Raw genomic sequence first — 27,957 nt, forward strand, 5'->3', positions numbered from 1 at the left:
CACATATAATAAAATATAGATACTGATTTTTAAGAAAGCTCTCCCGCCCAAATAGTTGTTCTACAATTAGAGCAACTAATGGCTCGTTCATTGGAGGGCTTAGTTGATGTTAATGGGTTTTTTTCTGGTTCTCTTTCCCCTTGTCTTTCCTCCCTTATGCCACTATGCAGGTGAGAAGCCCCATCAATGCAGCATTTGTTGGCGATCATTCTCCCTAAAGGATTACCTAATCAAACACATGGTGACTCACACTGGTGTCAGAGCCTACCAATGCAGCATCTGTAACAAGCGTTTTACCCAGAAGAGCTCTCTAAACGTGCACATGCGGCTCCACCGTGGGGAGAAATCCTATGAATGCTACATCTGCAAGAAAAAATTCTCACACAAGACCCTGCTTGAAAGACACGTGGCTCTGCATAGTGCCACAAATGGAACAACTAGCACAACAGGCACTGGTGCAAGGGCTCTTCCCGCTGGAGTGATGGCCTGCACAGAGGGAACCACGTATGTCTGCTCTGTCTGTCCAGCTAAGTTTGACCAAATTGAGCATTTCAATGACCACATGAGGATGCATGTTTCAGATGGATAAGTAAAATCTATTCTGTTATGAACAACAACAAAGCCCAACCAGAGAAACAACAACAAAAAGCTATGGCACTAGAATTTAATGTTTTGGGGTTTTTTTTTCATTTTTACTTTTTTGTTTGTTTATTTTCATTTCATTTTTGTACTACATGAAGAACTGTTTTTTGCCTGCTGGTACATTACATTTCTGGAAGCTGGGTGAATAGTTATTATCCCAGCCTTCCTTTGATGGTGGCCTTAAGGCCAGATAGTGCTTCAGGAGATCTACTGGTTGGATCTCTAGCTACTGGCCTCTAAATACAACCCTTCTTTACTACAAAAAAAAAACTTTAAAAAAATCTTTTTTGTCACTTGTGAAGAGCACTACAAAAACAAAAACAACAAGAGAAATATGTTATGAAATCTACAAGGCCTACTGTCGTAAGTACACCGCTTGCAGTGTTTCAATGGACAGATTCACAGTTCTGACCACTTTGGACTTCACAGTATCCAGTTAAAACTGTGGAATAGAACCATATGGTTGAGCAGCAACCACAGAAAATGGGCCCTATTAGTTTCCACCATTAGTCTTGCTATCATAAAAAGGGCTGTGGAGAAGGGCAAGGGAGTTTGGGTTGGATGGTGTGGAGTCCCTGCAGGATGGGGAAGGAGAAAAATAGGTTCCTCTCGTGGATTCTGTTCCATTCCACACATTCTGATTCATAATTTCCAGCTTCTTTCTCCCCCACTAACACCAACACCATCTTTCATCAAAAGCTAGAAACAATGAAGTAAGAATGAGGTGAGCAAAGGTGGCTTTTTTGTAATTTATTCAGTGTCTTTGCTGAGCCTAGGACCTCAGCACAATCAATGGGACTTTTGCAAATATCAAAGAGAAACAGCAAAAGGAGAAGATTTCAAGAGGTTTTTCACCTAGTGTTCTAGGTACAAGAAAAGGATTCACTCCCACAATCTTTGGGGGTAAAAGTAAAAAAGGTTCCATCAAGATTTATTCTTGTGGAGAGGAAAGTAAAGTAGAAGGTGGGTGGGGAGTAACTAAAAGAGTTCTCAAGATTTTTTTTAATTCAAAATTTTATAGAGGGACAGAAGTTGTGTTTACCAGATAGAGTGCTGATTTTTTAAAAAAAATATATTTACCACAGTATTTGTGTAAAAAAACAAAAAACAAAAGTGTAACCTTGTTAAGTAATTTTTGTTTTTTCTTTTGTTTTGCATACACTGCCACTAATATCTGCTCAGTTGCATAAGTGAATTTGTGTGTGTGTGTGTGTGTGTGTACACACACACACACACACACACATTTTATTGTAGATAAAGACTGTTAAGGTTAGGTATCCTGCTTCCAAATAGCAAGAGGGAAAAGGAGGGTGAGTGATCCTGATGGTTTGTTTTAAAGAAGAGAAAATACATCGCAACTTATTTCCTGCTGTTTTTCTCTGTGCTTTTATTAGTTTAAGAATAGCAGCCTGGGAGTAGGGTGATATTATATGTGATTTCTTCCATCATATTCTGTCCACCCTGTGGTGACACTTGAAAAGCTGTTCTGAATTTGGATTCATAATTTTCTTAGACTTTTCCATGATTTATATCTAAGATTTAGATGAAAGATAGTTTTCAGTAGCAAGTTTTTAACATTACTTATCCAGCCATTGGAATAATAGAATATGATTTTGTTCATAAGTTCTGGAAATCCCTAGAAAAGAACTAATTTCTGTACTTAAATGGTTACTTGTTGAGATTGATCTTATACATCCTATTATTCTGTTTTATAATCTTCCATAGTTATGAGGAATGCATCTGGTCTCTCTAATTTACTTAAATGCCGAAATTGTTCTTTTCCTTATGAATACAAGTAATCTTCCCTATTCTTTAGCTGCAAAAATGTTAAAGCTAGGGGACATACTTCGCATTCTCTACTCATCCAAAGCAGAGTGGGCAGACAGGATATACATTAAAGATTCCTTTAATTTTATTTTAATATTGATGACCTCCTCCCCTTTCTAGAGGAATTTTTCAGAAATTGGAGCAATGTCTTAACAAATCAAGTAAGCATTTGTCCTGTTTATCTTGGTACAGTAATTTCTAGTCCAGGCAGAAATGATCTAACAATAATATGCAAAAGTAGGGACAAGGAGGAAATACCTATATCAATTTTAAATGTATCTCTTATTTAACCAAATTTTCCGAAACTGCAATTCTTAAGCATGCTTATGTGGGAAAAAGTTCCATAAAAACCAATGGAACCTACTCAGTGTAAAGTATTCAGGAACAGGGTGCCAGATTTACTGAAATCTAGATTTTATAAGATACTCCTCCATGCTAGACATCATTATTATTATTTATTTGATACTTAAATACCGATTATTCCTTATGGTGAAAACCTATGGTGTTATGCAGCACAATCCTATGTATGTTTACTCAGAAGTAAGTCCAGTTGAATTCAGTGGGACTTCTTTTCAGGTCAGTATATATGGAATTGCAGCCATAGGGTGCAATCATATACTGGGAGCAAGCCCCATTGAAAATGATGGGACACTTATATGTAGACATATATAGAATTGTACTTTGTGTCTGTAATTTGGGATGAAATAAGTTTATTAGATATACCATTGATGACTTAGTAACATGAAGATTTCAGTTTTCTAAGCTAACTATTACCGCAACCTGCACAAGATAGTTTTCAAAATCCTATCCAGTTACACTGAGGCAGCATAAGTGATTTGCCAGGTTGTGGGCCTCGATTTATGGGCTGAGGCAGACCTGAAGGTGAAGGCTCCTCTTCAGGTCCACTCCAGAACCCCACCCCCAGGACCCCACTGGCGCACCAGATTAAGTTGAAGAGTGAACTCTGGCTCTGACACAGCACTGCGACATTACAATGCACTGCCTGCCAGCCACGTTCAGTCAAAGGCCACAACATTGTGCCAGCCATCCCAGCCGTGCACCACCACAAATTGGGGGCTCCCTCTGATAGTAGAGAGCCGAAGCCTGTAGTCACACGTTATTTTAAATATTCAGAGCTGTCCCAGTCACCAGTCCAGAAATATAATATTCCAATCCTAAACAAATTAAATGGAAGAAAGCCCTATGGATTTCATTGTAAGTTAATTCCACATAACTGGCCTGATTGAGCAAAGAGAATGCACATATAGAACTGTCATCTTGAGTGAATGGTGAAGCCCATCTGCACAGCAGCCTCATCTTCACAGACCTTTGAATTTGGGGGAATATGTTTAAGAGTGGGGTAGACAGTATTGACTCTGTATTAATTCACAAACCAAGGACTGCATCGGAAGGAAATACACACAAAAAATTAGAAGGCAGGGCAGGAACTGCACAAAAGTATATGACAGTGTCTTTTGGAAGAACATCATCTTCATTAAATACAAGACAGGAATGTGAATTTCTCATTAGGTTTTAAGCAATATCTCAATTAGTTTTATATAGGTCATTAGGCACATGAAGCTTAGGGACAAGCTAGGTGTCAATAACTGAGAGAAATAGTTAGAATGTGATAAAACATCCTAGTAAAAAATTTGATTCAGATGTCAAAAGAGGGCCAATCAGTCCTGAGATCTATGAGATGACCATGAATTGACTACAGAAGTATTTGGAAAAGGGAAAAACCAGTTTAGAATTATATATATTCAGTCTTCCTCCAAATTACACAAATACCATCTCTAAAATGGAAATCTGTATTAAAATATTGTTGTTATATAATAGCCTGATGCTCAATTTCAAATAAGCAGTACCCATCAGAAAAGAAGACCTGGTTCAGACATTTTCCAGGCAAAAATACAGCTTTGCTTGGTGAAGTAGCAGTGTAGGTCCCACCCTGCTTGTACACCTGAAGTAACAAATGCTGTGGTCCATGTAGAGGCTCATATGTGTAGTCAATCCGTTAATGTGTTCTTACCACCCTCCTGAAGACAGGGCTACTCATACAGATCCGCACATAGACCACCTGCATCATGTTACTTTAGGTGAATGATGGAAAATATAGATACTTGGATAATTCCTCCACCACATGAAGGTTGTTACTACCTGTAAAAATATGAACTGAAAATAAATAAATAAATGGGATTTATGACATTTTCAAGTCACAAGCTTGAAATAATATAATAATATCGAGAGATGGCAGTTATGTTGCTGCACCTAAAGTTTGGGTTGCCTGCCACCTTTGAAAGGTATTGCATTTATTTCAATGTTAATGTCCAAAAAGATGTAGTATTGATCTGGATTTCTGGCTCCTGAATTTACACTTAAAGTCTCTTTTCCAGATGTAAACCAGTATAAAGGGGTCTTGATTTAAGTGGTACCTATGCATAGGTACAACTGCAGTTTAAGAGATAAAATCAACATAACATAAGAGCTATGCTGGATCAGACGGAGGGTCCATCTAGTCCAGCATTCTGCTCACACAGTGGCCAACCAGCAGCCTGTGGGAAACCCACAAGTAGAACATGAGTACAACAGCACCCTCCCGCTTGTGTTCCCCAGCAACTGGTATACAGCAGTATATTGCCTCTGATACTGGAGGTAGTAGATAGCCATCATCAGTAGTAGCCATTGATAGCCAGCCCCAGCACAAATTCTTCTGCCGCCTGAGGCGGGAGAGAACTCGCACTGCTCTTCCCTCCTCCCCTCCCTGACACATCTCTCACAATGAGGGTGGGCAGGTGAGCGGGCTCCCTGAAGACCCCATCAGCTGAGGAAGCAGCCGGCACAGCTTTTCAGAGAGATGACTGAAATGCCTGGCTCTGAAGGGGTCCTTCCTCAAAGCCAGGCATGGGAAGGCTGTCCCAGGAGATTGCCTGTACAGGTGTGTCCCAGGATATCACCTGCCTACCCTCTGGCTCACGCTGAGAGGATTCTCAGCATGAGCCAGAGGTGGGTGGCAGAGAGCAGCTACCCATCCTCTGTTCCTGTCAGAGCAAAACGGGGGGCAATGACTGCTTTGGGGAACCCCACCGAAGCCCCAAATTTGCTGCTGGCAGGGCTCTCCAGAGCAGTCCCCCTCATTGCTGAGCAAGCAGCTGCTCCAGAGAGCTCTGCCAGCCCCACTGTCCCGCTGCAGCAAATGCCACGTGGGAAAGAGGCTGATGGGGGTCTCCAGAGCACCCACTGGAAGCAGCAGTGGGCCCTTCTGGCAGGGGTGGGGGAGAGCAGCTCAATTTGCTGCTCCTCACAGTCCACTGCTGGAGGTTGGAGATTCACCTCACTTCATGAGAGGGCCAGTCCTGTTGATAGCCCTATCCTCCATTAATTTGGGCAATCCCCTTTTAAAGCCATCCAAATTGGTAGCCATCACTACATCTTGTGGTACTGAATTCGATAGTTTAACTATGAGCTGTGTGAAGTACTTCATTTTATATGTCCTGCTCATGGGATGACCCAGGTTCTAGTATTATGAGAAAAGGGGGGAAATGTGTCCCTATCCACTGTCAAAGCTCTGTTGGGCTACTCTGCAGATGGAGAGCTCTATCCATGTGCAGAGTACTCCCAAGTATTGAAGAAAATGGCGCATGCCCTGCTTTGACAATGCTGTCTGCCCTTACTGAAATCAATCTATCAGACTACTCTCACACTCAAACTTGTTTCTACAAAGTCCCTTTAACCACTAAGTTTGCTCTTCAAGAACTCTCATCTTCCTATTCCACTGTAATCTCTCTGTGGTTAGTACCAAATGGTTCAAGGAAAACAATAGCAGAAATTCAAAACAATATGGCTTTATAATAATTTTTTTTCTAACTCAAATATTTTAGCTTTCAATTTATATAACCACACTGTATCTATATGATCACAATCCAACGCAGAATTAGGTGCGCTTAAGCCAACTGGTTTCAATAGACTTAAGCATACCTAACCCCATTTTGGATAACATCTCTTTAATTTAAAACCCCTATAATATAATTGGAAATGTACAGATTGTCCATATAGTTGTTTTCTAGCTTTTCTGAATCTTAATTTTGCTTTTTACAAACTTTTTGCTTATAGCCAAAGGTCACCATAGTCCAAAAATCCTAATACTTTCATGGTTCCAATGATTGTTTTGGCACTGAATTCTACAGGAAAATTAGTGTTGTATTTATTTTTTACGTTTTAAATATATTTGCACTAAACTTAACCGAACTTCCATTTGTTTAATTATTAAAGGGCTCAATAATAGCACCAAAATACTCTTCCTTTTTATATTGTTTAAAATGTTCTCACTAAAAGCTTTTAATCTATAAAGAAGACCAAGGCCAAGAGTCTTTGCTGAGAAATGGGGAAAAACACTTGTTTGCATGTAAGGTAAATGTTGCTATTATTCTCCGGCCAAAGGGGTTAATTCACATTCTGCCATCGTTTCATACAAGAAGGTACTTAGGTAATAGAGGAATGATGTTGGACAATATAACGTTATGTCCTCGCAGGAACTTCCTATGTTTAGTGACTTGGTGCTTTTTTCACATATAATGTGCAGGAAAAAGTGGATGCACAGGTGACTTGCACTAACGCTTTTTCTAATCTGAAGCTTTTCCTTATCTGAAAATATGCACATTACCTTTTCAGGCTGGGTAGCATGCATGGAAAGGGAGAAGTGTAAGTAATTCATGCATTACTTTCAGCCTCATATTGTAATGTGAAAAAGATCTCTGAGGCCATCCCACCCTGTGGGAAGCCGTGCCAGAAAAAGGGTCCTATGACTTGTAGAGGTCTGTATATCTTACTGCCATACTTTCTCCACCATCTTCACTTACCTAGAGATACCCTGGTTCACTGAGTGGATTAATGGGGGTTCAGTAAAGGGTCAGCAAGGGTGCCATTTGGTTTGTTTAGATCAGCTATACTAAATTCATATCTCCAGTGCTCACAAAAAAATGTGGATATGTCTTAAAAATTGGCATTTTTAATGTAAAATAAGTAGGTACACTTCACGTTTCTTATGGATTACATATCTCGTAGGAATGTTGTAATGTACAAATGCATCAACTTTACACCTGTACATACTTATAGCCTAGCCCAGTTCAAACATACCTATTTGCCTGTAGTCGCTGCCAAAACCCTTTCCCATTCTGGTAATTCAGCTCCAGGTCTCATGCTCTCAGTGTCATCAGAAACATAGTATGCTCTGTAGACCTCCCCTCCCACAACCTTTTTGCAAGCCCGCCCACCCTGCTGCCCCCTGTGGGGAGTTTTTTTTAAATCAAGGGGTGTTGTCACCCCACCTCTGCAGGCAGCATGAAATTAAGTCGAGGGCCACAGGTTCTTCATCCCTAAAACTATGTGGCAGCAGCGATAGATAGTTGTTGTTGTTGTTGTTGTTATTATTATTATTATATTTATTAATCGCCCATCTGGCTGGTCACCCAGCCACTCTAAGTAAAAGCTACTGCTGCAGCAGCCTTGGTTAGACTCTAGAATGTTGCAGTAATAGCATCCCAAATATCAGAATCCCTGGGAAATTTCATTTCCCAGCCATCTAGGCAACCACAATGCTGCTACAATGTTCAAGCTTTACTGAAGACTGCAGCAGCAACCTTTTTCATTGCTCCCACCTGGCAATGATGTTAATTGTAAGGAGTGCTGAGGTGGGACCAAACTGAGCCCAAATATTGAATGGGTTTGGCTCTGCTTATAATTAGCTTAGAAATTCTTAACTGAGGAAGTTGGTACTCCAAACTTCCCAAGTCCAAGCTTGCAACATCACTAGTTAGCATGACAGTATCACATATGGCCGAGTGGGCATCTGATGGTGGCAGGATGTTACATGCAATTGGACCTGCATATATGGGCATATAAGGAGTTCAAATGCCATTTTCCACATTTGGATTACCCCAATTTCTACTTTTTGGCAAAGACTATAATAGAATTTGAACTGAATGTTGTATTCATGTATCTTTTAAAACTGATGATTTAATGAATACCATTCGTATGGCTTGTAAAAGAAGACACTGTCATATACTTTCAATGCATTTTTTAAAGAATAATGTTTGGAATGGATATAAAAACGTTTTTGTATGCAATTAAACCTTTCTGAGCAGTATTGGTTACCCAGGGATCGACCCCCTTTTCTAAGAAGTGAAAGTCAAAAAGTGAAATAGATTGTTTTCCTTTCCACATTAGTTCTCTACTTGGTTATAGGACGTGGAGAATGGCAGTATTTAGGGTGGATATGATTAACGTTTCTGAAGACTAAAGAGCATGTAATTAGGGAAATCAGAAATAAGTAAAATTACAACACATATTCAAAGCTAGAGTTTCATCCCTGTTGCAATTTCACCAAAATCAAATAACTCACAGAAGTAGTGAGCTTGTCATTTGAAGAAGAAAAAATTAACACAAAAATAGTAAAAGTATTTTTGCACCAACTGTTTTGATACTAAAGCAGAATTATAGACAAGCAATGGTAAACAGCGACCACCTTCGGCATATAAAATGCACTCCTTTTTTGAGTGTCTAACAGTAAAGAAGTTCACTATTTTTGTTCTTTCCCACATCCTATAAACTGAATCTGTACTTACAGTTAAAAAGGCATACTGAAAGCTCCTAACTTCCCTTCAAGAAAAGAAGTTAACCTTTTTAATCACTCGTATGCAGTTTCCACATCCCACTAGGAAGTCGCTTTGTACTAGGTCAGCTTTTTGCCTATCAAGCCCAGTATTGCCTACTCTGGCTGGCAGTGGCTCTGCAGGTGTCTCCTATCACCTGCTACCTGATTCTTTTAAATGGAGATGCAAGGAATAGAATTTGGGATGGTCTGCTTGCAAAGCATGTACTCTACTATTGAACTATGGCCCTTCCTGTATTTGCTGCTCCTTGGAAATGACACCTGCATGAAATAGCCAAAATGTGTAAAAGGAGAAAAAAGATAAAACTTTGCAGAATTATATCTTTAGAGAAAGAGGGAGAAGCACTGCATAATAGACTAACAGTGAAAGGGATATTTATTCAAAATCTATCCAGTGATTAGAGTCTTAAACTTAGTACTGTGATAAAATACCCAAGATGTTGGTGAGATTAAATGGAATTTTCTTTTGAAGCAATTATATTACAGCCTTATGTAGGATTGCTGCCTTAAAATAAAAAAGAGGGAGGGGTATGTTATTTTTTATACCTACACAAATATATATTATTTTAAAATGTTCATTCATTTGAATGAAGTGCTGCATATTTTGTTTTTTTTTGAGACTGTGTGATAGTACAGAAAGGGTTAAGTGAGCTGTGAAGAGTCCACTAACTAGGAAGTATTAGTGCTACTCTTAAGGTAGCTACTATGTATTTGCACTGCACTGTGCCTGTTGGGTGTCAGTCAACTAGCTTCAACAATAAGTTATAACCATCTGGGATTCATGGTAACTTCTTTCAGTTGTCTTGGTATTATCTTGATATTAGCTTTGCAACCCAGGTCCCTAACTTAGTGATGTGTCATATTATTTATCAATGGTTTTATCTAAATTATGTGGGCAAAGGACTAAGGGCCACATCAGATGTGGTAGTGGCACATCTGGTTTTTTTTGTCATGGACCTGTTCTCATCACATAGAAAGCAGATGTTCAGGGTCCAATTTAAAGGCATATGTGTGAGGACTGTAGGACACCCCCTCACCTTCAGGACAGATCCATTTTTAACAACACAGATCTGGCACCATAACATCTTGTTTGGCCCTATCTAATTATTATTTGCCAATAGATCTGAATAAGAGAAAGGTCCATTTACCTACTTTCTTCTGATCTGGAATAAAAACTGTGTTAGCACATTTATTTTTACAATGGAAATGGTGCAGCAAAGCTAAAATGCTTCATTATTTTTCTAATATAACTCTCCAAGGACCAATGCTTGCCTTGAGTTCACATTGTCGGAATTATACTATATTGGAAGCAGTAAGATGTTACAAGTGACAGAATTTGGTTTGCTGTAATGTCTAATTATTGCTATGGTATAATATACTGCTATACCAAGGAGTTAGTATAGTCATGCAGTTGTACCATGGCAATAATTAGACATTACATGCTTAAATTCAGTTGAAACTGCAAGTATAGGTCTTGGAAGTAGTCTCCATGCTGCTAGTACTTGTGCAACTGAATCAAGCAATTTTTCTAATGCAATTCTCTAATGTAGGAGAAGAGCAGGCATAATATTCAGCCTCTTATGTGTCTAGTGCATTGAAGGTTTCCACCTAATCCATTACTTTCACAGACTGTTCATAACTTACAAGACATTAGTACTTGTAATAGTACTTTGAATACTGTACAGTTATCTAACTCCCTCCTCTTTAATACTTGCCAAGTATATTTCAGATTACTACTTTTAACTAAGAAACATATTCATCTAAAGTCATTTTATGTAACAAGTATATGGCATTTATATCATCAATACCCTGCCATCCACCTCCTTCTCTGACTATGAGGAAGAAAGCACTGTGCAGAAGTCTGATCCTTTCACTTGCTCAGGGCACCTTCTGCACAAAAATGAAAGGGTAAGGCTTACCCCCCTCCACTCCCCTGCATCACAGAGGATAGAGAATGTGATGGTCCTTTCCTTTGTGCTGGGCTCCATTAAGTGAAAAGATCGTTGCTGTTTCCCTTCTTCTCCTCTGTCATATGCAGAACGTGTGAAAAGATTACTGATTGTGGGGCAGTTCCTTCACTCTGTCCCCTGCTGGACAAGGAAGAAGGATGCAGAAGTGGTAGATAGTTGCATGGTCAGTGCATAGTGGAACTTACTGCACCTAGGTAATCCAGAGGCAGAAGCAGTAATTATGTGTGACACCTGCCCACACACACCTCTGGCTACCTTGGTCCCCTTTCAGATTCATAGGAGCTGTTGACATTAAAGACAATGAGCAAGGAGTGAGTGAAGTAAGGGCAGCAGATCCCACCATCTCCACTCCTTTGCCTAGGGCTATAACTAGATTTTTTTCCCCTCACAATAAATGACTGACAGCCTTATCCTACACATTTTTATTGGGAGGTAAGTGTGACTGAGGCCAGTGGAGCTTATTCCAAGTAAGTGTGCATAGTATTGTAGCCTTTGGTGACTATCACATTGAAGTTAGTGAGACTTCCCAAAAAATGTAGGAATAGTTGTTCTGGCTGCAGAAGTTGTTGTTCAGTCGTTAAGTCGTGTCCGACTCTTCGTGACCCCATGGACCATAGCACGCCAGGCCTTCCTGTCCTCCACTGTCTCCCGGAGCATGCTCAAGTTCATGGCTGCAGAAGAGCAGGTCACAATTTCTGCCTTCCTCAATCTGGGTAATTCCTCCCTCCCTCTCTCACACACACAGAGCCCACAGCCTGCCTTTCACTGTCTGACCAATAAGGAATGTTCTTATTTTGGCAACAGCAACCCAAGGTTCAATGCAAAAAGGATTTTTTTGTGACTGATTGGAAACTCTAAGCTTGGAAGCCCAAAGAGATGGGGTACAGCTGGAGGGGGCTGAGTTTCATACATCATTTGTGAGTTACCAGCCAAATCACTGACTGCAGGTCCTGTGGATACATATATACTAACACATTTGTTCATGTTTTAGATCAACTAATCCATTTCAGTGGGATAAATGCAGTTAAATAGGTGTTTGCCCAAATATAGCCCAGCTAAATTCTAATAACAGGCCTCAGATTTCACCCACTGCGTATTCATGTGTATACATGTAACACTGCAGGGATGGATAAAACATGTCTACTAGACTCTCATGTGGCCTTAACATGCAACTTTATATGAATATCTTGTGACCTTTCTCTACTGTTTTTAGTAATATCAAAGAGTTTGGTAAAAAGCAAGTGAGGGACAAAAATAGCAATAGCATGTTTCCAGAGCCACAATCAACAAGGATGAGCATTGAGATGAGTAAATTATCAGAATGAACGGCCTAACGCTGCCACCAGAAAAGGTAACTATGGGTCACAGTTACCAGTTCGTAGCCCACTATTAACCAAGTCTTTCCCTATTCCATGTAATATTGAATAAATATTGTGTGTGTGCACGCATTTGCACACATTTATATCTTGTCTAATCTACAAATAACTAATGCTTCTGAAACCAATGTTCAGCCTTTGACAGTGTCTTTCCAAGAATGAATGTACCTATTTAAGCTTGCAGACCACAACATTTTATCAGGTAAAGGAAGAAGTGGTGGAATATTTTAGTGATGTCAAAGTATATTCTCCATACGTTTGAGAACTTGCTCTCCTAAGTTAAGCTATTCTTTGGTTGTTGAGTGGGTTAGGTGAGCAGATCAGTGTACAGGAGCCTTTTTTAGAAACATGGTGGCTCTTAGCAGGTTTCTTTGTTCCAGAATTCTTTTGCTTCACAGACGATTTTGTGACAACTGAGTACGTTTCCTTGTGTTAGTGGCATTTAAATATGAAAATGAATGCAACAAGATTGTTCATTCATTTGGGGAGGATATTTTTGTTAATAAATTGTGCATTGTCTTTTCATAATCAAAACGTTAGTGACGTACAAAAAAATGTATTTTTTTCCTGGAATGTTTTAAAATAAAATAGTACTAGTGATCTAGTGGAAGAGGACAAGTTGCTATTTAGCTCTGCTTAGTTAATTACATTACACTACAATACAGTATTTCTGAAAACTACAACATAAGTACACAATATGTACATCTCTGTATCAATATGTAACACATCCATATATATTAAAAATACTCATATATACACTACACATACAGTATATTAATTTGTACTTTTGAATCTGCCTGTAATTATAGAATAACAAAGGTTTTCACATTTAGTATTCACCATTCACATGCAGCAGCTAATTTAAGGCATTTAATTATTAACACACTAAAACTTAGATTGCTTTTTTATATTAACAGTTTCTGAATTGTCTTTATGGATATTCCCTATTTTAAAGTTGTATTTCCTTAGCAAGACATATGAAAATTTAACTAGAGAAGCAACACACTATTCTCATTAAAAGCCAAAATTTATTTTGTGTGTGCATTAGAAGTCAAGGAAGCAAAACAAATAAAAATAATAATTTCTCTCTGCAAATATTAGTGCAATCCTATGCATGTTGATCAGAAGTAAATCCCATTGAATTCAGTGGGGTTTGTAGTTAAGTAAGTATGCATAGGAAAAGTACAGCTTCACCCTGGTTTCCTTATACAAAATGTATGACACAGTTCCCTCTTTCACTATTGATGCTGATGTAAAATACCATGCCATACTTTCCCTACAAGAATAAAGGGAAAAAGGAGGGAGAAAGGTATTGACCGACCTAGGTTCATTAGCTCTCTGCTTAACTGTTACTTGTTTTTGAGATTAAAAAAATTGATCTGCCTAGACTGAAAGAGGTACAGATATGTTTATCTGTTAATATAATAAGATTTTGAGTTTTGCTTGGTAACCTCAATCACAGAAATTAATTTAAGTTTTATTAATTACTGTCTATTTTGGGTGCTGCTTTCATTTCCCAACGCAACATTACAGGAATGTATTTCTGGCCTGAGATTTGGGGCAATTCTAATTTTACTGCGTTTCATGACTAGATAGCGAGAGTAAGTTCAAGAGCAATGCCATCACAGAAAATTGCAGAAAGCATTTTAACTTATTTCCACTTTTTCCCTCTAGCATAAATGGCAGTTCAACAGATGGATTCAAATTCCATGGCCTGATAATGGTCTCAGAAAAGTTATAGGATGTTTGGATTCGGGGCAAGGCATTTTTATTTTGGTTTGACCCAGTTTACTCCATTACCTATGGTTTATTATCCACTGTTCAGGTAAGGTTTGTAAATACCCACTTGATGGATGGCATTTAGTGAATAAGAATCACATACAAACACGCTTGCACGTACGCACGCACACATACGCACACACACAAACATTCAGGCAATGATGCTGGGGAGTTTCACCAAAGTTTGTACTTCTTTTTTTCTTCTAGCCTACAAATGGCTAATATAAATGTGTATGGTCAGACAGGCTAGTAAAACTTTCTGTAGGCTTTTGTGGACTTAATCTGAAAGGCTGATTTAAACAGAGATTGCATCTATTTGATCAAATTACCCGTTATATGCAAAATTGTTGGTAGGAATCAATGGTCAAGACATTTCATCTATCTAACAGCAGATGAACAAGTATTACCGGATGATTATGCCCGTAACGGTATGAGCATAGTGAAGTAGTATTTGAGTGGTGAATATTGGCATGGGTTGATTGTATAAGATTTTGGTCTTGATCATCAAGCATGAGTTGTCTCATGGACACTACTGTCCACTTACCATCTTAGTTTTGCAGCTGTAATCTTACCTCTTTCCACAATGTTGAGATTATGGTCAATTTCATTTCAAATAGAACTCTTAACTTGATCAAATTTAGGAAAAGGGAAATCCTTTTCGTGAAGGAGCTACCACAACTAGTCAGATTATCCCAAGGAATCAATTGCTTGGTATATTCATAACATTATTTCTATGTAACTTCTGAATCAGACTGTTGAATTAGACAACAGCCATGAAGTTTCCACAAAACACTACCCAAACTGTCTGTTGGCTTCTAAATTATCATGGAGTACTTTCTTATCTGCTTCTGATGTCTGTTTAAAGAACAACATTCCCTGCCCTTCCTTTAACACACTTGCATTATGATCATTTAACTGTTGTAAAGGGTTTATTAGCTGATGCTGACGTGGCCTCATTATTGCCTTAAAATGCATATTTTTGCAGAGCCTTTGTGCTTATTTTACATGCTTATTTTACATGTATATAGTTTGCTGCTTATATTTCTTAAGTAAAGAGTGGTCTTGCAAACCAGACGGTACCAAATTTGTACATATTGTCCACTAGAAATTGCATTTTCACATTACAGTGTGTTCATGAGGCAATAGCGTAGAAGAAAGTGAAACTAACAAAATAACTGATTGGTGAAAACTACTTTAACAAACATGCCTAACATAGTCAATGGTTAGCCAAAAGTCTTGCTTTTCACAGCTGTATTTTGAGGTTTTATTATTTCTGGTTTATTCTCTGAATAAATACATATACACAGAGAGAATTCATTATAATTTAAGAAACCCTTTAAACCAACTATTCTCTATTACTTTCAGCTCTTAAAACAATGCAGGCTTTGTGGATTTATTTAGTTGCTGATTTGACAGTTTAGTTTGTATATCATTAAATCTAGATGCAGACAACTCTTGCTTAGTTCATCTTACTGTATCACTCATTATTCATTTCCTTTCCATATTCTGATTGATTCATTTGGCTTACTGGATGAAATGTATGTTGTAAATTCATATTCCTGTAAAACATAGCCTTTAATTTAGGAGACACCCTTGTTCCTTCCCTCGTTAGTGTGTGTAGTGTGTGTGTGTGGGGGGGGGGGGACAGAGTATTTTGAACATAACATTAAAGAGTCCTTAAAGGACACAAAATTTCTTCCAGGTTTTTACGCGTGATTGAATAAGGACCAGTTTGCATTCTCCCAGAATGTAGGCTCTATATGCCGTGGAGTACAGGAACCTGTGCATGTCCATCCACCATTGTATGTGATGCATGATCCAGTCACCATAAATATGGGATGGGCAGATCACCTGGGAAAGAAGTAGGCTTGTGTGGTATTTTACATATTATAGGGCATGCATACAAGCTCAAGACACAGATACACCACAAGTAAACCCTTAACCCTAGTGAACTGTATGAACTAACTTTAATAAAACAAAGCAATTTTTTCATTGAAACCCTTTCACCAAAATGAGGCACTTCACCAAAGAATGAGAGCAATAACAGCTTGAACTGAATAAAAGGGATTTCTATGCTTTGTTACCAGTACAGGTTAAGAGTGGAAGATCTTCACTGATATTTAGGTGTTTCTTCAACCATGTTTGTGTTTAGTTTCTACGTATTAATCAGAAAATATTTAATTTGATTCCTGTCTTGTCTTAACAGAAAAAGTGGGCTTCAGATTTCTTTTTCTTATTTTAACCAGTATACAGTAATTAGAAAACTATTCAGCTATCATAAAACTACACAGATAGTTATCAAAAGCCACTTGAATTAAAATCAGTGGCACAATCAGGTGCTGTTTTTTTTAGACTTCTCTGCCTTTATTTATAGATCCTTATTCTATGACCATATCAAGTTATAAAGTTAGCAAACTTTCCTGTAAAATAGGGTAGATGGTCAATGTTACTTAAAAAGTAATTTTGCTGACTTCTGTTTTATACAGTAAGTCATATAAACAAAGTAATGGTGGTAACTCTATTGAGTTTTTAAAATAAGCCTTAATATTTTAATCTCAGGTTTGTTTACAAGATTAAGGTATTAACTGGGCACAAGTGACAAGCGTTCAGTGAAGAAAAGTGCACAATTCGGACCTTCTGACTCAGCTTGTATCATGTAGTTTTGACCTGATGCATTAAAATTATTTGACAAGGGGGAAATTTAAAGTGGAGCACTGGAAGGGAAAGAGGGAGGCACCTGAGTCTTTTCCTGACTCAGTCACCCCCCACCCACCCTGTTACTTGCTGACAAGGTTTCATATCCGTATATGCTGTCCTGTGTGATTTGGAGTGGGAAAAGGTTAAGCATCCTTTCCCTTCCCTTTGGCTTCTCAGTTTGAGATTACTCCCCTTGTTGTTGCTGTTGTTTAAATACACATGTGAGTTAGGGTGTTATTTCTAAAACTTAATAAAAAATTAATATAGGCCATGCCATCCAAATAGAGAAATCTTGCTTGATCTTCAGCGATTTTACTAGGTTTCTTTCCACTAGTTTATGCTTTTAATCTTACAGGCTAGAATGATTTATCATTCAGACATTCTTTTAAAAATCTGTTGGGGGGGGGGGGCTGGAGGAAGTTGTATTGTTTCTTTGTCACCTAAATTCTTCATTCTTCTTGCAAGGTTTTGATTATTAATATTGTAATTATTATACAAATGGGGAAATAACCTAGATATCCTAAATTTTGGACTGTTTAAGCATCTAAAACTATGTTACATAATGACATTTGCTATGTAATGTGGGAGCAAAAAGTCTTAAAAGAGGCAATACAAGATGCCTCAGAAACACAACCTATAAATCAGTAAGTAAAATGGTTTGCAGAGTGATCTTAGAGCTTGAATTAGGCATTTCGATTGCAATCCTAGACATAAGTCCCGTGAAAAAGTCCCGTGATAGGATTTACAGTCTTTAGGACTTACTTCTGAGTACACATACATTAGGATTGCATGTTAAGGAGATGACACAGTTTTTCTGTCTGATGGAGAATAATAACATACCCATCATAAAAATCTAACAAAGTAGATGCATGTGCAAGCACTATGGCTATGCTAGGATCAATGGGGTTCCACACCTTTAGGATACCATAGTTCTGAATGCTGAACACTGGAGGACCTGTCAGAGGAGAATCACAGAATAGTAGGGTTGGAAGGGGCCTATAAGACCATCAAGTCCAACCCCCTGCTCAATGCAGGAGGGATTATAGCTGGACATGAAAATCCAGAGAACACCAATGTATTCATGCATACACTTTAAACATGCACATGGGGCTTTTTGGATCTCACTGTAAATTAATAGTTATACTAGTTAAAAGGTGAAAAGCACAGCAAACAGATTGCAGCCCTGAAATTAGTGCTGCCAAGTCAATTACTCAAAAGCTGTCTGGTGTAAAACAGATCTGACAATGAATGGAATAAGCTCTTAGTTAATAAAACCCTTCCATCTTTAAATGGCTTGCTGTTTCCTAACTACTACCTGAGAACTTTATAGGTTTCCAGCATCTTGTTACAGGCTTGACCAAAAGGAGCAGAATGTATTAAATGTTCCATTCTTGAAAGAGAAAAAAGATAAGCAACATCTGGTTGATTTCAAAATCAGGAAAAAATGAATTTGAAACCACTATCCTGCAATAAGTATTCATATAATGCATGAAAATGTTCCATTAGGAATGAGGAAATTCATCCTTTTTTGCAAGTATTTACGTATTTGTTCATTGCTCACAATGCAACCTGCTCTGCTTCTATAATTTTAAAATCACCCTTTCATGAATGGCCATATGGATTTAAGAAACATATTCCTGAAAGCTTTCAAATACTGGAAACAATCTCCAAACTATAGCTCCTTTCTATGCTTTTCAAAGTAATGTTCTACTGATAATTAACATACAATTTCTGATTTCATTAAAGCAAAGGGGAAACAAACACAGTTGAATTAATTCGGACTTTCTAATCCACTAGTACTTTTTAATTTATGTTACATTGTGGTTTTCTTTTAGATTTTTGTTTTCCTGTATAATAAAATAATCTACACTCCTGGCACTGTTATCCTGAAAAGAGCCTTGGGAAAAATGCAATTGATAATGCATGTTTACATGGAACTTTAAATGTTTGGCTTCCACTTGCATCTTTATTTTTTATAGGATCCATGGGGTGCTGATATGGATCAGGACTGCAGCAGGGGTGAAGAAGGGCTGTTTAACACTTTCCTATCACACTGCAATCCCAATGAAAATCTCCCCCAAAGCTGCTATTTGTCCTAGGAGAAAGGTTTCTCTTTGTTTCAAACACAGCTTCCCTGCCAGAGCAAACAGCAGCGGGGGGGGGGGGGGATTTTGATTGGGATTGCAGCACGGGATGAAAGGGTTAACCCCCACTCCACCTCCACCACAATCCCACTCCATATTGAGGGGGGCCTTGTAGCTCCTATTTTTAAAACATGCAAGTGCAAACCATTTAGTTAACTAATGTGTAGTTCTGGCCCAAGAGAGATCTATAAACAAGGTTCATTTTTGTTTGTTACAGGATATCTACTGAGAATTGCTCTTTTAAGGAATTGTTTGCACTGTAGATCCCTAAAATGGGCTCTGTTAAAAATTGTGTTTTGGGAACAGAAGAACTATATTTCATATATACACCTATTGCAATGGAGCCATCTAACAGAACCACTACTGATCTTTGCTTTATCCACTCAGTTTTCCCATCCACGTGGCACTCCTTTATGATGTCTTCCTAGGCTTCATATATTTTCCATCTTTAAAATGAAGGGGCTTCTTCTAAAAATACTACAGAAAGAAGATGGAATGATGACCATGAGTTGAGTAGAAAGAAACAGGAATTAAGATGAGGTGTATGACAGAGCGGCTGGGAGACTGCAACTCCTACTTTAGTTTGGATGTTTGTAATACTTGGAGGGAGGGAGGCATTTTCCTTACTTTTGGATAAGGCTTTTTATGTTTGCACTAAGACTGCATTGTATTGCACTACTGAAATGTATTTATGGGATCAGAAGGCCTATGTAGGGGTAATGTAAAGGAGAAAGAGAAAAGGCAGAGAAATGGGTAGGAGCAAACATCTGATTCAGATGCAATCTCAGCTGGCAAGATAGAAAAGAATTACTCCATAACAATCTGCACTTATGGACACTGATAGCTTAACCGAAAGTCTTGTCTCAAGTGGAGAAGACAGCCATATTTCCACTAAAGTGGAAATACAGACATTCTTGCTATCATTAATTGAACAAAATAGCACTGTAGCAGAAACATAAGAGGTATCCTGTAGAAAAATGGCTTCCAGGTGTTAAACGTTTCTAATAAATTACCAGTTTGAAAAACTTAAAAGAACTTTTCAGTTAGCATCATAGAGATGGAAGAGACCAAAAGGCTATCTAGTCCAGCCTCTTGCCCAAAAGGCAGAACTAGCCAACCAGCAGCATCTCACAGATCCTCCTATGCAACATAGACCACAGTGTGCCACACAAGCAGACAGAAAGTGCATGCACAACTGATAGTTTCAGATGATTCAAGCAATCAAACCAAGCCACACACTGTAGTGAAGGGAAAAAACATCCCAGGGCCACTCGTCAGTCTGGCTAAAAATTTATTTTCAATCTCAAATACAATGATCAGTCAGGGTGAACACAGTCAGACATATACCAAATAGTAACTTGTCACAGTGTACAAATAACCACTTGGTAAGCAATTTATGTAGAATGTTCTGCCAAATGGTGAGAATTTTTCCACACATCCACACCCAATCAGAAATCAAAGGAAATGGAAGCAGTAAAATTCTTCTCACCAGCTGTCAAGATGCTATAAATAGCTGGCTTAATAGCCTTTTATAGCAACTGTTTTTTCTGGTCCCTATTGGCACTGTTGCTGGCTTACCAAGAGCATATATATAAACAGTGTCGCAAGTTAATCACTTGGTAAATTGTCACCTGTATTCATCTCGTTGATATGAATAAAACCAATCTACTATGTCCTCCCAAGGAAATTTCATTGGGTGCCGACTCCATATGTCATTCTATCTCTAGCTGGGACAGCACCTGGGGTCCCAGAAGAACAGTGAAAAGCTCAAGATCCTTCCTGATGCAATTACACACTGTAGGATCAGACTAGTAGAAATAGCAGAACAGTCATTATTAAAAACATAATAACATATCCATTATAAAAAGGCTAACAAAGTAGGAGTATGAGGCATCACAGTGCAAGCACTGCACCTACATTAGGTTAATTCGGTTGGAAATAATCTTCCAACTCAACACTTGTGCTGAGTGATGTTCTTTGCTGCTTTCAATATAAGCATAAATTTGGAGTCCAGTATATCAAATGGGTAGATAATCATTTGACAGTACTAACAGAGCTTTGTTAATAAAATATAAGCATACTTGACAGTAAATTATAAATCTACTGACCAAGCAGCAGAGGAAGGAAATGGTCTGGATTTTATGCCATCTTGCAGTACTTTTATTTAATCAGGCAAGTCTCCAAGTCATCTCTGAATCGCTTTTGGAAGTAAGAGAGGTGGTCAGTATTTTAGATTACATCATTGTTCAGGAGAGTCATGGCCTGGCTATCAGGTCTAATAGGGTTATATTGGCCTGGAATCAACAATATATAGCCTAGACTTTTGTTATGCATGTTAATCATTCCTTTGGAAAAATATTTCGTTCTTCCCTATTATTTCATTGGGACTCCATAAACATGAACTGGGTAGTGCTGATTTTATCCAGTTCAGTGGGGAAAAGGTTTGCAGCCTCTAGCAAAGGATGAATATCGATCTAGATTACTGAGAAGGAGCATTTTTAATGCCATTGCCTTGTGTCAGTCATCACCCCATATCTTTTATCCTGCCTAACTAGTACAGTATTTCAACTTGGCTCCAAGGAAAAAGATTTAAGGAAGACTATCTTTTATTAACTAGAAATGTACATGTGAATTGTACATTTCCTTTTCCAACTAGTTGATGAAGTATTTGGACAGTATCCTTCCACCCTGAAATGTGTGGCACAACTTTGTTCTTACTTTGCATTTGGTATCTTAATTGTCATGGAGTACACTTATGTTCCAGACATTCCAAACCAACAAAAACTGCACAGTGAATACTAGAAGAGATGAGGGATAAATCTGCCTAACTAGCCTTCTAGGAAAATACTTTCCCACTAATTAATTATCCTAGAATTGATTGAGCATCTTTAGTGCTATCTTAACACCAGTGAAAAAATGATTGAAGTCCAACTTTTCAAAAATAAAGAGATTGTGCTTGTTAACAGCATTACATCTCAATCCAGACCATTCCTTTGTGCTGATTACTTTGTTTTTTCTTAAAGGAGAAGGCCAGGATGTCTTACATGCTCACAGTGTCTAGTGCAAACTTAGCTTGAATACAGATCTTGAAGAGGTCTTGATCTTCATGGTCCTCTAAGTTCTCCTTAAATGCCCAAGATTCATAATGTACTGAGAAATCTTGTTTAATTTTTGTTGTACGTTAAAGTGGCAGTTTAATTTACATTAAAGTGGCACAGTTTTAAGTGGTCAGTGGTGGGCATTTGCTTTTGTTTCAAATAAGTGGCCATACTGAATTTTGACTGATTTTTAGAAACCTCTAAAAGTGTAGCTGAAACCAGGCTGAGCATATTAGGAGTTTATACAAATCTATGGCTTTTGTTCCAAGGTGGTTATGCTCTTGAATATGTTTATTGTTCAAAAGAGTCTATTTGTTCCACACAGGTAGGATAGTATACATCTACTGGTAAAATGTTTCCTATATCTGTTATTTTTTAATATGTAATTCTACTGTAGACCAAAAAAGATCTTCATTTTAATTTCAAAAGCTAAAAGGCCAGTGAGTAAAAAAGTGAAAATCTGACACAGTAAATGAGCAGGAAGCAGGGGAGCAGTGGTTAACTATGCTGAGACAGAAATATTCAAATAGCCTTACCCATTTCTTAACCAATGCGTACAAATCACCCAGTTATGGAGGGTTAGATAGCTTTCTTATCTCATTCTTGCTATGTTTGTACGGTTATTTTTGTTTTTTGGCTTTGCTTTTGCACATTGTATTCTCTTTTTAAATACCTGATTTTATAGTATTGTATCTTTATAAATCTAGGGTTTTCCTTTTGAAGGATGAGTGAAATAGTCTTTCTGTTTAGGGTAGGGAGGAGATGCACTGGAAATGAAATTAGAAAATATTTAATTTTTTAAAAGGAAAATGCACACTAACTTAAGGAACAGACTAAACAACGTCCCCTTTTTCATTCTTTTTATGCCTCCTTTGCAAAGTATCCAAAGCACTAGAGGTGAGAAATATGAACTCCCATATTTTGGACAGCCTTATTAGTCCCAACCCTACCTTACTGTCCTGGAAGTTTGCAGTGACAGAACCAGCATGTGCTCCAATAATTAAAACCAGAAAGGTTATTAAAAAAAATCTGCTGTAGTGTAAAAAAGACATAAATATGTTAGTATGCGAGTCACATGAGGTGATGCAAAACTGGTTATACATGTTAGTTTGCAATCGGACATCTCACTTTTAACAGTTTCATCACAGTCATTTTAATAACAATAAGGTAAAGTTCAGTATTACATAATATCCACTAGAGTTTTCTTGGTCTAGGTAAAATGTGTTGTAGAAATGACTTCCTTCTTTTGCATCCCACTTTTGTTTATCAAGTATCAGATATCCCGCTACCAACTGATATGACTTGATTTTAATTTGAGATTCTGTCCTTGATAGAAAATTGACTTCCTCATATTTGACTACTGTGATCCAGAAAATATCCTTTGCTCTTGCACTTTTAGGGTATATGGGAATGCCCTCTCCATTGTTTAAAATATGGCTACAAAGTTTTTAGTAAGTGAAATCAGCCAGTTCTCCCTGTAGACTATTAATCCTGATTCCCCCCTTTCTTCCTTGTTTCTCTCAATCTAGGACAGTGGAGTTGATAGACATTGAAATAATATATAAACTGCTATTTTTAAATGACAGTTTTCCCCTCATGTCACTGTATCTGGGTCCTATCAGTAATTTCATAACCCATTGACTCACAAATATATTGTTTAATCATTGGCTTTTTTTTACTTTGTTCTTAGAATATGTGGAACAGAGTGGGGAAGTTGGCTGTTTTTTAACTACACAATCTTAATAGTTGGTTTATATCTTCCATGTTTTATGCAAAAATTAAATCAATAAATATTTGTGCCCTAGGTTGAAGGTTACATGTTTAGGAAAGCAACAAATGGTTGGAATCTTTTCTACATTTTTGTGAAGACTCTTTTTGGAAAGGAAGGGTACATATTTTTGTTGTGTAATATTTTCTATTTTTGAATGCATTTTCTTGGTACAAGACTGTTTTGTGGATTTTTTTGGTGAAAGCATTATTTAAAAAAAGAAAAGAAAGAAAAAATAATTGAAAAGTTTGCCCTTAAGGATATGCTGCAGTCTTGAGTTTTAAAAAATGATGTGTTAAAAGTTGGGGGATTGTATTGTTGTTTTCTTTTGTAATTGTTACAAGAAGTTTGTATCCACTGCTGTTTATTTTGTTTCAGATGAGGAAGTAAAGGGATTGTTCTTGTTTTATTTTTTTTAAGCTATTTATGAAATGTCTAAAACACTGGACTGTGACTTTGTGTACTACCCCTGTGTCTTCATCAAGCTGTTGGTAACCCCATTTCCCCTCCTTCTACCTTAAGGGTGACTAAGTTAGGTGAATACAGTAGTAGATGTACAGGCAACATATGAAACTTCAAAGTCTGAGGGGGGGAAACCAAAGGTCAAAAGAGTTTCTACATCTCCTGTACATAATCACCCCACATGTATCTCTCCTCCTTCCTAGTTTATATTTTCTAATGAGTAGAAGGTTTCCATGACGGATTCACATTATTGCATGTCCCAGTACTTTCTGGTAATGCCAACTAAATTGTTGTGACCAGACAAGCCATTTGAATTCCTGGGTATTATAATGATTACAAATACATAACAAAGGGAGAGAAGTTATTTCAAGCATCAGGCCCATTTTCACTGGCACTCTGTGACTGATGGGACAATACAAGGGCTGCTTTAAATGCTGGTTTTCTAATTAAAGAAAGTAGGCAAAGCCTGAGGATTGTCAATAATTTCTTTATTTGCAGTCAATAATTTCTTCATACATTGTCAATGTTCGAAGAAATAAATGGGAATGCTTGAACTAGGAAGGCCAAAGCTGTGATCTAAATGCTCCTTTGGTGGGAAGGAAGGGAACAGGGAGACACCAACAGTCATAACACCATAAACTGGAGATATGTAACTGGGCTATGTTCAAGGCCAAGCAAAATCTTTTCCATTCTTGACATAGAACACTGCCAAATTCTGAGCATGTCAAGCAAATAGAAAGCTTAAGAGTGGTCTTCATTTCCCCCTTCACTTCCCTTTCTTCTCCTATCTTTGACTCCTTCAGTCTCTTGCCATTGTTCTATCCTTTCCAGAATTCTCTTCTGAGGGCATCTGCTCCCATGAGCACTTTTCCACCTTCCAGCAAAACTGTCCTTGTTTTCCAAACCTGAGTTCAGCCAAGACTGAGTAAAATCATGTGCCTTCTTTTTCTGTTTTATAATAAAACTAACCTCCTGCCCTTCCTTTAAGTTATATATAAAAGAGACATAGGACACTGTCAGAAGTTCTGTTAGTGCCCAGCAGAATGACTTGTGGAAGCTGTGGCAATTAATTCCCTCTTCATATCCATGTCTAGGTCTTCCCAGAGAAACATCTTTCCTAACCCCTGTGCACACAACTCAACTTATCCAAAACTAACACTAAAGGGCTTGAGGCATTTTGCTCCCATTTCCACTGTAACCCAGTGAAAATTTCATACTTGGAGTTCATACCTTTTGCCCAGTTTGTGGCCTTATAAGACTTGCACCACTAAAAGTGGCAATCCTTTTTTTGCCCATATTTTGTGGTGTTTTCATTAAAATATTTATTTATCCTCAAGCTATTCTGAGGTCTCGCCTAAAGATCAAATATATTTAGACTTCACGATTTTGTGCTTCCCTTACTATAATTCAGTCCAGTCCAGAGCCTTGCTGCCTCTTTGCTTTCCTCTTATACTCTTCTGCTACATTCTGTGCTTTCCTAGTCATCTCATGTGTTTGTGAATGGGTAAGGGAAATCAAAGGGAAATCCCTGGTGATCAGGGAATAATGTAAGAGGAGGCAATTAAGATCTCACTGTGGACCTTGGAGGTGGAAGGGTATATTAGCTGCCTCATTAATGCTGCAAACTTGGCATATGATCCCCAAATCAGAGATTGGGGAGGAAAATACTTTGATTTTGGTTTAATAGACAATCTGAGAAAGCTTCTCCTGTGCAATAACTTACAAACTTACAAAGATATCCAATAGTAATAAAAATACTTTTATCCCTTAGTTTCTTTAATAGCTAAAAGTATCCATATATTCCCTATATGACTGTATGTGTGCATGTGTGAAGAAACAAAGGGTGCTGATCTAGAGCTCTTTGGTGCTGATAAGACTGACGATTATATCCCTTTTCCAAGACCTGATTTTGACACATGTAAAATATTAAGAATAAACTGTATCGCATGCAATATCTCAGCATGGAGGTAAACAGGATGTTGAGATTTCTAGGTGCCTTATTCCTAATAGATGTTGGCACGTAAACACACATATCTTGCAGACACAGGTTCTCCTTTAAAACTAGGACCCTGAGTGTGCCACAGGGGCAAAGATGAAGGGAGAGAAGTCACTGAAGCTCTGTACAAATTACTCCAAATTTACTCTAAAAAAGCTGACATGTCAAAATTCAAAACAAATCCCTTCCACCTTTTTTGTGTCGCCCATGGTGTTGCTGTATTGGAAAAGACATTATTTGTCTGAGAACCACCTATTTGATCTTGCTATTACCCATTTGCTGTTGGCATTACTAAATCTACACGAGTCAGACATTTTCACTTCTGAAGTGTTTTCCAAAGGGCAAGTAAATGCCCAATTTATTTCATGTTAAATGCACTTTAAAAAATTGGAGACTGTTTCAAATGCACAGGGGAAAGATAGTGCACTAATGTCTGAACCCAGTTCACTTTATCTCCAGTTAAAATATACTCTCGTGTATGATGTGGTTACAAATGTGTATTCACACACGTACACAAAGCCTGAATTGTGGAAAGAGATTACCCTCTCTTTTCACAGCCACAAAACCAGATCTTACACAAACATAGAAGCAGCAGAGGAATGAATTGTTGGACTCTTGAAACAGATCACAAATACAAACAGCTACTTGCAAGTGACTTTGGCCCTTTCTGTATGTTCAATAACTACAGTAGGAGTGGATTGTAACCAGAAGAAAAAGGAACGGTGCTAAATGAAAGTAACTGAATGATTGGGCAAAAATATTACAGTCTAAATGACCTAGTTCAGGTTCTGCACCTTTTAATTTGGGGGGGGGGGGGTTGTGTGTGTTTATTGGCCACCCAACAAAACAATAACAGATTTTTTAACAAAAAGTCCTTGTTTATGGAAGATGTCAGAAATCTCTTAACTTTTGGCCTTGCTCTCAATCACCACGTGCAAAAATCTGTACTTCTTTAAACTTAAAAAAAAACCTTTTGAAGCACCTTAATGTGGCTTCCCATTCCAAGAGTGGTAGCCATCTTTTTTCCTTTGAGCACCTTATTGATGTGTTATACTATCTGCTGTCTTTTTGTTACCCGTTAGCTGAATGGCTGGCTGTTAACATATACAAATGTGTGCAGGAGCAAGGTATGGTTTTGTGTGTGCCCACACATGCAAGCCATCATACAAGATAATGCATATACACTTGCACACATGCAAACACACACCAGTGATATTTCTATGGGTGGAGTTCCATATTTTCCCATTCCTCAGTGCATAATTTTGAGGAGTTTGACTGCATAACCCACTAGGTATGACTCCAGTGCTATGATTCTGATAGTTACCCGATCTCTCTGCTTTCTCAGTAGAAAAAAAAAAAAGCATTAGAATTCCTACATGTCTGAGGACTGGATAATTTCATACAATGAGCAAAGAAATGCCCCCCAAATCATCAATAACTGAGTGAGTGGGAAAAACTACATTGAAGACTAATCTTGCAGTCTTTACAAAAATATTGATTTTCACATGTAAAGGCTTCAAGATAAGGT

General features: G+C 37.9%; 1 protein-coding gene and 1 long non-coding RNA gene across 51 annotated transcripts in view; one reads left to right on the plus strand and one right to left on the minus strand.

The window, feature by feature from the left end:
• The window catches only part of ZBTB20 (zinc finger and BTB domain containing 20), an 809,278-nt gene extending 781,465 nt beyond the window's left edge, over positions 1-27,813 (plus strand). For 48 of the 50 annotated variants that reach the window (XM_084843086.1, XM_084843082.1, XM_084843090.1 and 45 more), the window contains one exon: positions 171-27,813. In XM_084843086.1, the coding sequence (XP_084699212.1) occupies positions 171-589 (419 nt within the window). In that variant the 3' untranslated portion in view covers positions 590-27,813. The remainder of the gene's footprint in view (positions 1-170) is intronic. The other 2 variants (XR_014789034.1, XR_014789033.1) reach the window with 2 other exon arrangements.
• LOC146349615 (uncharacterized) overlaps positions 1-27,957 on the minus strand; it is a 121,560-nt gene that overhangs the window by 77,719 nt on the left and 15,884 nt on the right. The window lies entirely within an intron of this gene.

This window comes from Heloderma suspectum, chromosome 3 (assembly GCF_057233095.1).
Source record: "Heloderma suspectum isolate Gila_16-S chromosome 3, 16-S_ref, whole genome shotgun sequence".
NCBI classification, from domain to species: domain Eukaryota; kingdom Metazoa; phylum Chordata; class Lepidosauria; order Squamata; family Helodermatidae; genus Heloderma; species Heloderma suspectum.